This window comes from Nyctibius grandis, chromosome 31, assembly GCF_013368605.1.
Source record: "Nyctibius grandis isolate bNycGra1 chromosome 31, bNycGra1.pri, whole genome shotgun sequence".
Taxonomy (NCBI): domain Eukaryota; kingdom Metazoa; phylum Chordata; class Aves; order Nyctibiiformes; family Nyctibiidae; genus Nyctibius; species Nyctibius grandis.
In genome coordinates this window covers 2,789,245-2,801,397 of record NC_090688.1, presented here as the reverse complement: position 1 = coordinate 2,801,397, position 12,153 = coordinate 2,789,245, and the positions used below count along the sequence as shown (strand labels likewise).

General features: G+C 55.6%; 1 protein-coding gene across 3 annotated transcripts in view; it reads left to right on the top strand.

Moving 5' to 3' along the window:
* The first annotated feature begins 463 nt into the window (after window positions 1-463).
* SH3GL1 (SH3 domain containing GRB2 like 1, endophilin A2) overlaps window positions 464-12,153 on the top strand; it is a 28,794-nt gene continuing 17,104 nt past the window's right edge. For all 3 annotated transcript variants that reach the window (XM_068420537.1, XM_068420536.1, XM_068420535.1), the window contains exon 1: window positions 464-602. In XM_068420537.1, the coding sequence (XP_068276638.1) occupies window positions 558-602 (45 nt within the window). In that variant the 5' untranslated portion in view covers window positions 464-557. The remainder of the gene's footprint in view (window positions 603-12,153) is intronic.

Here is a 12,153-nt window from a genome sequence, read left to right as displayed (position 1 = left end):
CCGGCCAATGAGCGACCGCCGCTGCGGCGCGCAGGCGCAGAGGGGGCAGACGGCAGCCGCGAGGGATCCTGGGAGTTGCAGTTCGGCGGCGGCGCTGCGCCCGCTGGGGCCGTTGTCTCCCTCGTGTCCCTCCCGGTGCCATGGCGGGTGCTGGTGGGGGCGCGGGCGGGCCTCCCGCTGCCGGACGAGCCTGGCCGGGCGCCGGCCGGCAGGAGAGAGCTGTGGCTGTGATACAGAGACACGAGGCGGCAGCACTGCCCGTCCCTGCTGTCGCGATACAGTGTCCCTCCTCCCCTCACGGCTCTACCGCCACGTGAGGCGGCGTCGCCCCGCCGGCAGGGGGCGCGGGGGTACCACGTGGCGGACCAGGCGGTGCTCCGGCCTGCGCATGCGCTTCTCGGTGGTTGCCGGTGGCTCCGCCGGGTCGGCAGGGGGCGGGGCGGGCGCTTCCTGGCGACGGCGGTCGGCGGAAGCGGCGGCAGCGGCCGGGGCGGGCCGGGCTCCTGGTGCCGAGGCTCCCGCCGCCCCCACGCGTCCTCGGCAGAGGCGGCACCAGCATGTCGGTGGCGGGGCTGAAGAAGCAGTTCTACAAGGCGAGCCAGGTGAGGCACCGGGCACACGCGACCCCCCTCCCGCCACCGCCGCCTGGGGGTGGCCGGCCTTCCCCTGCCAGCGCCCGCCGCTCCGCCTCAGTGATCTCCCTCCCGGGCCGGCTCGGTGGTGCCCTGATACCCGCCGTTATCCCCTCCCGGCGCCCGGCCGTGTCCGCCGGCTGTCCCCCCCGGTACCCCTGCCCGCTGGCCCCTCGCCAATGCCCGCTGTTCCACCTCGGCACCCCCCGCACCTCCCTGCCAGCGCCCGGTTCTCCAGGTGCCCCTCAACACCCCCCGCTTTCCCCTCCCGGTGGCTATTGCCCATCCTGGCGCTCGGTGTCCCGTTCCCCCCCCGCCGTGGCGGGGCAGGGCCAGCCCTGTGCGGGCTGTGAGGGGAGCGGGGTGCCGCGACGCCCCCGCTGTGGCCCCTTTGGGTGCTCCCCAAACACTGGGGGGTCCTGGGGATGCAGCCTGGGGGTTCCCGGGGATCATCCCGTGCCTCCCGGGATGGTCCCGTACCCCCCGGGCCGGAGCTGTTTGTGGGACCCCAGCAGAGAAACGCACCTGCTGTGGCCCCTTTGGGTGCTCCCCTAACCATGGGGGCTCCTGGGGGGTCCTGTGGCCCCTTTGGGTGCTCCCTAACCATGGGGGGTCCTGGGGATGCAGCCTGGGGGGTTCTTGGGGACTGTCCCATACCCTCCGGGCCAGGGCTGTTGGTGGGACCCCAGCAGGGAAACACACCCACTGTGGACTGGAGGGTCCCAGGGTTTGGGTGCCGGCCGTGCCCGAGATCTAGGTGGGTGTCCTGGGGACCCAAAGTAGGTCCGTGTCCACAGCGGGCGATGGTGGTGGGGACGGCGATCGTGGTGAAGCACCTCAACGGCCGAGATGCCCTTGGGTGTTCGAATCAGGGCAGGATTTTAAGAGAAAAGCCCCTGGAAGGTGGTGGCCAAGCAGGGTTCGAGGTCGTTAGCTGGGAGTCACCGGCCCCGCTAACCTCGACGGCAGCTGCAGCCCGACCTCGGGAAGCCCCCGCTTCCTGGGGAGCCGCTGGCGGCAGGATTTTGGGGTGGGCGAGGGAGCCCGGAGCCCGCACGGGAAACGGCTGGGGGACATCGGAAAAAACTTGTCAGATGTGCGACTTTTAGCCGAGCGAAAATCGATCCCGTAGTCGTTTGTTTTGGTGGGAAACAGTGAGTTTTATGTCATCCGAAAGCGAAGATGGTGAAGGCGGCTCCTCGCAGCTCAGGGGGCTGCAGCTCTGCCCCTGGACGTGGGAATCTGCTTCTAATGGGGTTTGTAACCACCTTGTCCCTCACCCTCTGCGTGAGGGGTGGCTGTTCCCGATCCCCTGGAGCAGAGTTCTCCTTCCCGCTGCTCCCAAATGCCGCTGAAATTAACAGTTGGGATTTATTTTTAGTGTATTTTCAGAACTATTCTGGAAAATACTCCTCTGCTTCCCCTGGTCGCCGCTTTTCTGCACCTGTTTTAAATTTAAGATGAGTTTCGCACACATCTACCACCCGACCGGGTTTTCCAGGCACAAAGTTTAAGCTCAGCCCAAGCGTGTTTGCTCCGTGCGTTGCCTCTTTTCTTGGCCGTGTTGACGAAAAAGCATTTTGCTTAAAGCAGCAAAGCAAAATAACAGATTCCTGAAGTCATTCCCCCACCCCCTTTCTCGCAAACCCCTGCGTCGTGATGGGTTTGGTTTCTTTTTTATGACTTCCATGGGGGAAGGTTGTGCTGAGAACTGGGTGTAGGAGGGTTTTGCTGGCGTGGATGTGTCGCGGGGCAATCAGAGGCGAAAGCTCATCGATGAGTCAGGAGCAGCGTGTTTCTAAAGTCTAAAAACATAATTTTAAAAACACCTGATGAAGCCTTTCTGGGGGGGATTTATTGTAAAGTGAAGTCATATGTGGTCTTTGGGGTATTTTTTTTGTGTTACAGGCTGCGTTCGGTGGCGTATTAAAGTGGGAGTTAAGGTGTATTTGCGATTGCGCCGCGTGTGTTTGCACCTGCATCGTGAGTTCCTTCACGGCTCTTGTTGCCGCGGGGTTTTAGGAGCTGATTTAACCCGAAGAAGCTGGGTTTGGTGTGAGGTTTTCCACCAATATCAGGGACGCAAGGGACACAGTCCTCTCTCAGAGATGCTGCCACCCCCTTTGTAGTGCCCCGGTGATGGGGACACCGGTATCTACGCTTTAGAGATGCTTTAACTGGGAGTCACTGGTTCCAGTTCAGCTGGTTTTCTGTCTTCTCCTCCTCTCCCTTCCCTTTCCACCCTCCTTCCCTTTCCCTCCACCAGTCCCACTCCTCAGCCGCCCCTTGGCTGAGGGAGAGGAGGATTAGTTATTTTTTGGCTCCCTTAAAGCTGTCGGACGCTGCCAAAACTAAACATGTGGAAGATCTTTCCTAAAATGTTATGTTTCCTTCCACGTCTGTTGTTAATTGAAAGAAAACGGAGCCAGCACCAAGGTCTGCAAGGACCTCAGCACTGCTGGAGCGGCGGGTTTGGGATCCCCCCCTGCCTCCCTGCACGACGAGGGGGCCAGTTCAGCCTCCTCGGTAGCCGAAGGGAGCTGGGCTTGGTTTGTGGGCTTCTGTCTGATTCCTGCGGGCCCACGTCTTCCTTGGGTGAGGCAGCCGGGCGCCCACACGCAGGAGAGAGCTGAGATAGTATCCTGCAACAAAAAAAATGTCACGCTGGCAAATGCTGCAGATGGTGAGCAGCTCTGTGTGTGCGTCCAGAACAGGTTTTGCTGGTTCACAGCAAAATGTTCTGTATTAAAAAATTAAAAAAAAAACAACCTGTAGAAAACCTTCTCGCAAAAGGAAGGAGGAGAAACAACAGCAGCAGCTTTGAGCTCCAGCATCACGAGCTGGGAGCAGGGTGGGAGGTCCCTGCGTGCAGGTACAAGACCAGCCGGTCCTGGGTACCGGCCAGCCTTGATCCATCAACGTCCACTCAGGAACTCGCAGGATCTTCGTGGTGTAGCAATGGCTCCATTTGCACCATTTGCTTTTTATACAGACTGGTGTTGAGTCCTAAAATCCTGCAGAAGTGTCCGTGAACCTCTGGATAGGGCAGGTGGCATGAGCAGGCGCCTGCCTGTGCCGTCCCGCGGCGAATCTGATGCTTTATTAGGTGTAAGTGGGTTTGTCACTACTTGAAGTGGGTTTGTCACTCCGTGTTGAGCTGCCAGCCCAGCCCGGCACTGGCAGGTTTATCAGCCACCGGTTTGAAGTGACAAGCCCTAGGGTGGAGACGGTGCTGTTGTGATATGGCGGTGGTAAACGCGTCCCCTCCCTCCATGACAGCAGGACTGTCCTACCTGGGGTTGTACCCTGCCCAGCAGCACGGAGGCAGGAGGAGCAGCACAGCCTGTGTGCTGGGGACGGGTCTGAGCCGGGGAGCATGTGCGGTGCCCATCTCCGTAGCCCACATTGGTGCGGTATCGCCGTGGCTCCTTTGGGTCCAGTTGTGGCTCGGCCAGTGACCAAGGCACAGCTTGCCAAATACTGTCATTTCGGGTATAACAGAGCCTTTTTGGGGACAGAAGACATGTTTTTGTGTGCCATTGGTTCAACTTGGGGAGCAGACGCAGCTCTGCTGGCATCGCTTCTTTAAACCGGGCTGGTATTAGCCCTGGGCGCCGCTGTCACCCCGAACAGGATTAACGTGCTCCCAAAGCCTGTGTGGTCCGAGCCTAAACCCTGCTAGGCCTGCCTGGGCTTAGGAACTGGGGTTGCAAGCTGCGGCTCGTGTCCTGCTGTGCCTGGCGAGCCCTGGCCCGAGACACAGCCCAGCAGCCTCCTCCTCCGCATGCCAAGTACAAAAGCCATTTTCCGAGAGGGGGAGAGGCGAGCGCTAATTAAAACTAGCCAGCCCTTGACGAGCACACTTTTTCCTGAGTTTGATGACTGCTCTTAAGGCTCCTGAAGATATTTTTGGACGTGAATAGCTCCTGCTTGCTTTCTGCCTGTCCCGAGAGCCCGGGATGTGCTCTTGTAGCCTCTAACAGCCGTTCCAGCCCGGACGGAGCACCGATTCCCGAGCTTTCCAGCCGGCTGTTAGCGAGCCCTAAGAGCTCCCTTCCCCGCAGCCTGGCGCCCGGGTGCTGCCATGCCGGGGCATCTGCTCGGAAGGCTGAGGCAGAGGAATCCGCTCCTAGTTGCGCTGCACAGGGACCGTTTGGGGACGGGGGACAGGGCGCAGCTGGCAGGGATGGCATTTCTCCTTTTTTTTTTTGGCCTTCATGGTCGTTTGCTCTCACCGTGCCGGATTGGGATTTCCTTTATTTCTGTTTGGATGAGGTTCCTTCTACGCTTTGCTTTCCAATGTGGTTTTCTCCCTCCCTTTCCCAGATGATACCTTTTAACAGCTACCTTTTATTTTCTTTTTTTTTGAGGTTAAGTCAGGCCTTCTCGCATCTGGCTCTCTGGGGCTTTCTCTCCTTTCCTCTCATTGCCTTTCCGCTCGCCGCCTTTGCTGTGTGCACAGACGGGCAGTGGGTTTCTCCAGACATCACAGATGCGCTGTGCAGCAGCAGGATCTCCTGGTAGAAGAGAAAAGGGAAGCGTAGCATGCAGGATAACCTTCCACATGGACAACCAAACCCACAAGGCCCCTTTCCCTGGCCAGAGCTTGTCAGTTGGTGCCCTGTCTTGCTGCAGATGGTTTGGATTGTGCCTGCCCTCCAGCTCTGGCTCGCTCCCGCTCTGGTGAAGCCTGACACACCCCAAGTTCATCTGCACGTTTTTCTGCTCCAACTCGCTGCTGTCGGAGTTTAAACCGTGGATGGTGTCGGGCTGGAGAGGAGCTGTGGAGCCAGGAGAGCACAGGGTCGTGCTCCCGCTGCTGACCGTGCTGCAGGGCAGAGAGATTACACACTGGTTTGGGTTGGAAGGGACCTTTAAAGATCACTTAGTCCAACCCGTCTGCAGGGAGCAGGGGCATCTTCCTCTGGATCAGGTTGCTCAGAGCCCCGTCCAGCCTGGCCTGGAATATTTCTAGGGTTGGGGCATCTCCCACCTCTCTGGGCAACCTGGGCCAGTGTCTCACCACCCTCACCATAAAAAAGTTCTTCCTTCTATCTAGGACCTTCTAGCTCTGTTAGATGTTCTCCTGCTGCAGCTTTTTGGCGAGGGCATGTGAGCTGAAGCTCCTAGGACAGTGCCAGAGCCCAGAGACATTAAAGGGGGGCACAGCCCGCCGAGGCAGGCCAGTCTCTGCTCTGTGGTGGCATCAGAATTTCGTGCTGACTTGTCTTGAATCCTCCAGCAATTAATAAAGCCAAGAGTGGACCCGAGGCGCTCTGTGCGGTGCCGAGCGTGCGCAGGCTGCCTGCCCCATCCATGGGTAAAATCCTGGGGGAGCCCTTGCTCGTGTGTTGGGGCTGAGATTTCACCCAGGAGAGCACCCAGAGTTGCCCAGGCACCTGAGGGGGGGGTTGAGGTGCTATTTTGGGCTCGTGTGTTCTTTTTGAGCTGTTCTGCTGAATTTTGCACACCCGTGCCCTGTCACTGGCAAGCGAGTCAGGCCACCCCTCAGCGGCAGGGTCTGAGGAGCAGGAGGAGATATGCTGGGAGCGGGTCCCTCCTTGGCTTTGCCGTGGTGGTGGCTGTGCTTTGGTGACAAAGGCTGGGTGCTGCAACGGCACGGCGAGCGGGTGATTCCTGCGGGAGCTCGTTGGCCGTGTCGGGCTCTTAAGTTCCTTATCTATAAATGGGAATTTGGACTGGGGAGTCAAGGGGTTTTGCTGATTCCTGCCAGCCTGACCTTCCCTCCCACAGCGCCTGGTGTTTGCTCTATTAATATTAACCTGGGCTGGAGTCCCCTGCAGCCTCCCTAGTTTATCTTTCAGTATTAATCTGCTCCCGAGGCTGGAGGAAAGCCGGGTTTGCTGGAGCACAGTGTGACATCCCTCCTGCTTGGCTTGGCAGCCGGGTCTGTCTGGGAGGGAGTCGTATTCAGCAGTAGCCCTCATCCTCACCTGACACCCCGAGCAGTTTGCTGTCGCTGGGGCTGGGTGTTTTGGTGACACGTGTGTTTGCACATCCACATATGGCAGGTGAAAGTGGAGGAGGACACACGTGCTGTGCGTCGGGCGAACCTCTGAGTGACGGGGACTAGATCTCAGCTCCTAGCCGAGGTGGTGGTGATGTCTGAATGCTTGCAGAGATGCCTGCTCTCACGTCTAGCCGAAGTGACGGCGTGCAGGGTGTTTTCATATTAACTCCCTCTCCTTTTCTTGCGTGATTTGTCGAGGAAGCGCCTGGCACGGTGACGTTGGGCTGGTTAATCATTGTCAGAGCTGAGCTGAGCAGCCCTGTAATGGAGCAGGTTTGGGCTTTTCTCAGTGTTGTTCAGCCTGTCTGGAGTCGCAGGCAGGGGATAGCTCGTGTCTCTACGTCGGTTACTTTAACTTGGCTTTTTAGTTTCCTTTTAAGATTGCTTTCACAGCCATTGGGCTCTAATAGTAGTGAGAACTCAGGTTCTTGGAAGGCAAAGACAGAAAACAGAGGTGGAAAACTCCAGCTCTCCATACCCTGCTCTGTTTGCTCCTCTCCTTGTTTCTCACGTCAAACAGGGAAAGTGTTCTCCTGCGTTTGCAGCTGGGGGAATCTGGGACGCAGGAAGGATACGTGACTCGAGGCCAGGGGCGATTGTGCGGCGTGGGGAGTGCTGATTCCTTGTCGTCATCTCGCTCTGCGTGGTGCTGCCTGCCCGTCTGCCTCGGGGCTTTCTGTTTAAAATTATCTATTTCTCTAACTGTGTTTTCACAGGTTATGGGTGAACTATTGAAAGTGGACGGTGCCGAGGGGGATGGTTTCTGGATGCGGTGGAAGGAAATCCTTCCTCCCCCTTCTCCCTGCCAATACTTTCCTCCTGGGAAAGAGCAAAATAGGGATGAGATCAGGCAGTCTGGCTTGTAAAAGCTGATTCATTTCTTTAGCACATTTTTTGTTCCTTCTCTCCTTCATCCCTACATATGCCAGTGCCTTTTGCCAGGGCTCGCAGCCCCATCCAAGCCCTGGGTGGTAAAGCCGGAGGGGCGGCAGCCCGTGCTGGGAGCAGGGCAGCTCCTCCTGCCCCAGCCTGCAGAAATACCCATGTCAAAGTCAAAACTACGGGCTCGATGCCCCTCGGGGAGGGAATTTGTGTGCAGCGGGGTGTGAGGGGTTATGAGCCCGCTGCAGCCTGCATCGATGGTGCTGTCCCTCCTGGAGAAGGCTGCTGGCTTTCGCTGCTCCCAAGCAGGATGCCAAACGACCGAAAAGACCAGAAATAAAATAAATCTGTAATCCAGAAGGTCTTGGGTTTGTAATGCCAGCTGAACTCATTCACATGGAAACGCAGTGATGCATCTCGACGCTGATGCTGTTTCATAAGGCTCCCGCGTTGCAGAGGGCTGCGCTCGTGGTCCCTCCCGTCTTTTTAATTGCGTTGGTTAAATCATCAGCCTGAGCTGTGGAGTCAGGGGCCCGGAGCTGGAGCTCCTGGCAACGAGGGTAACTTTTCCTGCAGCTCTGCTCCCCCCTGAGCTGTGTGCCCCCTCCACTGCCATGGCTGTGTCCCAGCCTTCCCCCGGGGAGCAGGTGAGTCTGTGCAGAGCCGAAGAGGATGAGGAAGGATCCGGCCTCATCAGGCTGCGAAAACCCCAGAGCATCGCTTAGCTTCCCTTTCCATAAGCTGCTGTGTGACGTGACTTAGTGCAAGATTCAACCCCTCTTGGCCTCTCCCTGTCATTATAAAAGCCGTAATTACTTTTTTTGTTGTTTTTTAAAAGGTTTCCTCTTCCCCTCGGCCCCCCCATCCCTTCGACAATCCCGTGGCTTCCAGGAGCGGGTTCCTGTTGACAGGAAGGGGCCGTGTTCGGCCCAGGCCAGAGGGATAAACAAGCTGCTCTCGGGATCCTCCCCAGCAGCAGCACGGTTTCGTTGTGGGATGGGGGTTTGCCGATAGCACCCAGGGCTGCTGGTGAGCTCTTCGACCTGTGGGATGTCCTGGGTGGGGGAACACATTCCCCTGAGCTCCTGGACCTGCCCTGCTGCTCCTCTTGCAGGTGGAGAGTCCATCAAGACAGCATCTGGGCTGCTCTTGCTTCCAAGAAAAGCCTTCTAGCCCATGGCATGTGTAATTAGCTCTGTTGGCGATACCTTATTAATAGAACTCATCCTTTTTTTCTTTCTTTTGAAGCCACTGGGAATTTTAGAATCTTCCCATCTCATATTAACTGGCTATTAATAAAGTTCATGATACTGTCACTAATTGGATTGCTTTTCTGCTCAAAAAAAAAAAAAAAGGTTCAACACATCTCCATAATGAAATTCTGTCTTTCAGACAGAAGATAAAATTTGCATGATTAAAGCTTTGAAGGGCTTTTTCTAATTGAGAAAATGCTTCATAATTCATCCTAGAGCTTGAAAACCAGGCTGTATCTTCTTGTTGGCCCAGGCTTCATTCATCAATGATAATTTATTAACCACTTTCATGACCTGATCTATTTTGGCTTTACAGGACTAGCTGTATTAACACTGAATCTTGCCACCTTCATGATGAAAAAGGCAGGAAAATGGTGAACAATTATGACGTACGAAGCAAATCCACTGCATAAAAAGGTGCTGTTCTTGCCAACAAGGTTTGGGTTTTTCCCCCCCTGCAAGCTCCGTGGTGGAGCATTTAGAAAACATCTTGTTTGTTGCTGACACGTGTCTGTGCACGTGCTTTTGGGGGGATTTAGGGGGACGTTGGGCAGGCACAAATCTGGAGCGCCAGATGTTGGTGTAGCTGTTCTCGTAGGAAAGATCCTCCTGATTGTATTGAGTGAATTTTAAAGACCGAGGGAGTCTGCGCTTTTGTGCTGGACAGGGATAACATCATCTAAATGTTATCGACCAGAATTTCTGGTGCACCTCTTGCTCTGGCTGCGGGGCAGAAAGGGTGGTGATGCATCGAGGGTGTCATCTGCAGGGTAAAAGCAAACTGCAAAGTGCTGGAAGGGATTTTTTTCCACATTTAAACCATTCTGAAATGAGTATTGGCAAGTGTTAATGATGCACAGAAAGGAAAATATGGGTTCAGTGACTGGACATGGCACTTAGTGCCATGGTCTAGTTGACAGGGTGGTGTAAGGGCAACGGTTGGACTCGATGATCCCTGAGGTCTCATCCAACCTGGTTGATTCTGCGATTCTGTGATTCTGTGATCTTGCACGGGCTGGAAGCAGGAGAGAGTGGCTGGATGTGGGGACGGGCCCCACGCAGAGCTCTTGGAGGGGCTGGTGCAGCAGTTTGAGCCGGTCCAGCACCCGTTGCCGGATTGCTCCCGGCGTCCTATGGACATCAGTTTGCTCCTTCCCACTCTCCTTTTCCTTCGGACGCTGTGCTCTGGCCTGATAGCCACTAAGCTTTTCCTAGTATTCAAATGAACAAGGAAAACGTGTGTTTATAGTGCTCTCAAGTATTTCTCTCCCTCTTTGATGTTTGTGTACACTGAGATATCGCTGGGTCCGTGCTGGGGTTTTCACTTGGCCGACGCTGTCCGTGTTAAACGTGCTCTGCATGGGGCTCCCTCTGCCCCCTCCGAGCCAGGAAGAGGGTTTTTTGTCTTCCCTTTGATGGGGTTGAGCTCCTGCCTGAGCTCAGCATCTTTTTTGATCTCCTTTCTGTCTGTAAACCTGCCTGGGAACTCACCTCGGCTCTTCCCTGAGCTCATTAATGCTCTCTGCCACCCAAAACTCAACGCAGCCGTGACCAAACTTTTTAGGTAACTGCTCTTTGTGTCCCGTCAGCCCGGTTTGGTCTCGTCATGCTGCACATCCCGAGGTTCTTCTGCCTCCTGCCCAGTTCCTTGATGGTCTCTGAGCTCTACTGCTGTTTTTTTTTTCACTGGGTGATGCCAGTTAGTGTCATGCACCCCGGGGAGGTGTTTTTTCACCTGTCTTGGTTTGCATGGGAGGCAGAAGTCCCCTCTGCTGCTTTTTTGCAAGCTGACCTGTGGCCGTGGTGGTTTCCCCAGGGACGTACAGCTGTCATAAGCCCTCCTGTTCCTTTTTCTCCCCTCTTTGCTTTTTGTGAAACCCCAGGGAGCAACACGCAGGCGGACGGTCAGGGCTGATCCTCGGTGCGCTGACCGCAGGACAGCACTGCTGAGTGCTGAGTGAGTTCACCAGGACCAAGCTGGTGAAGGGTCTGGAGGGTCTGACCTCCGAGGAACGGCTGAGGGAGCTGGGGGTGTTTAGCCTGGAGAAGAGGAGGCTCAGAGGTGACCTTAGTGCAGTCTACAACTACCTGAAGGGAGGTTGTAGTGCAGTGGGAGTCGGCCTCTTCTCCCGGGCAACCAGCGACAGGACAAGAGGACACAGCCTCAAGCTTGGCCAGGGGAGGTTCAGGTTGGACATTAGGAAGCATTTCTTCTCAGCAAGGGTCATTAGACATTGGAATGGGCTGCCCAGGGAGGTGGTGGAGTCACCATCTCTGGAGGGGTTTAAGAAAAGACTGGACGTGGCACTTAGTGCCCTGGTCTAGTTGCCATGGTGGTGTCAGGGCAACAGTTGGACTCGATGATCGCAGAGGGCTCTTCCAACCTGATTGATTCTGTGATTCTGCTCTGCCTCAGTTTGTCATTGAAGCTTTGCAGAAGAGGAAACCCACGACTGCAATTACTAAGAGGCACTTCTAGTGCTTTGTACTTCTATATCTCATCTAATGAGTGGCTCTGAGCCTCAAATGCGAGGAGCTGCTCGTTGTTTTCCCCTGGGTCTACAAAGGTCAGGTGGAGTTGCTGAGGAATGATGGCTCAGCAGCTTTGCAGAAGTCAGGCCGTGATTCACTCAGGCTCTTCCGAGATGGGAAATAGGGAGGTTGGGCAGGAAATCTGGATGCAAAGCAAATATTCCACGTTTCCCCTCGGTTTAGTGGACTTCCTCTGGGTTGCTGTAGTGACTGCGAGTGGGTGAGGAGAAGGTGCTGGGGGAGAGAGGAGAGCTGCTACTTTTTTCCTTACATGTTTTTGTTTTCCCTGTTAACTCGACCCAATTATATATATATATTTTTTTTTTTCCAGCTGAATAGAAATTATGTCTCATTTGGTACAGAGCGTGCGAGAAGTAACTAATAATAGGAGAAAATATTTATGATGCAAATGACTGTTGGGAGATGTCCCCTTTCCCTGCAGTAAGAATATTTCCAGTGTCTCCCTGCCACGAGAGCTGTGTATTGAAACCTTTCTCCTCCGAGGTGAGTCTGCTTTCAAGGCAGCGTGTGCCCTTTTGCAGGCTGGCCAGCGTTAGCCAGGGCAAGCTGAGCTGTCGGCTTCTGCTCAGGGAGGAAGGGATGCGCTGCCTTGCTCCTGCTGGAGGAGTTAGCTTGGAGATGAGCACAGAGCCTCGTAAACAGGGATCACAACCAGGATTATAAATACTGTCGTGCTACAGACAAGGAAAGGACAAGTCCCCTGAGCAAATGGGCAGTGGCTGCATTGTGGTGCGTGTACGTGCCCTTCTCTGGCCCCAGCTCTGCGAGTGTGACCTGCTGGCTGCTGCTTAAGTTACATTTT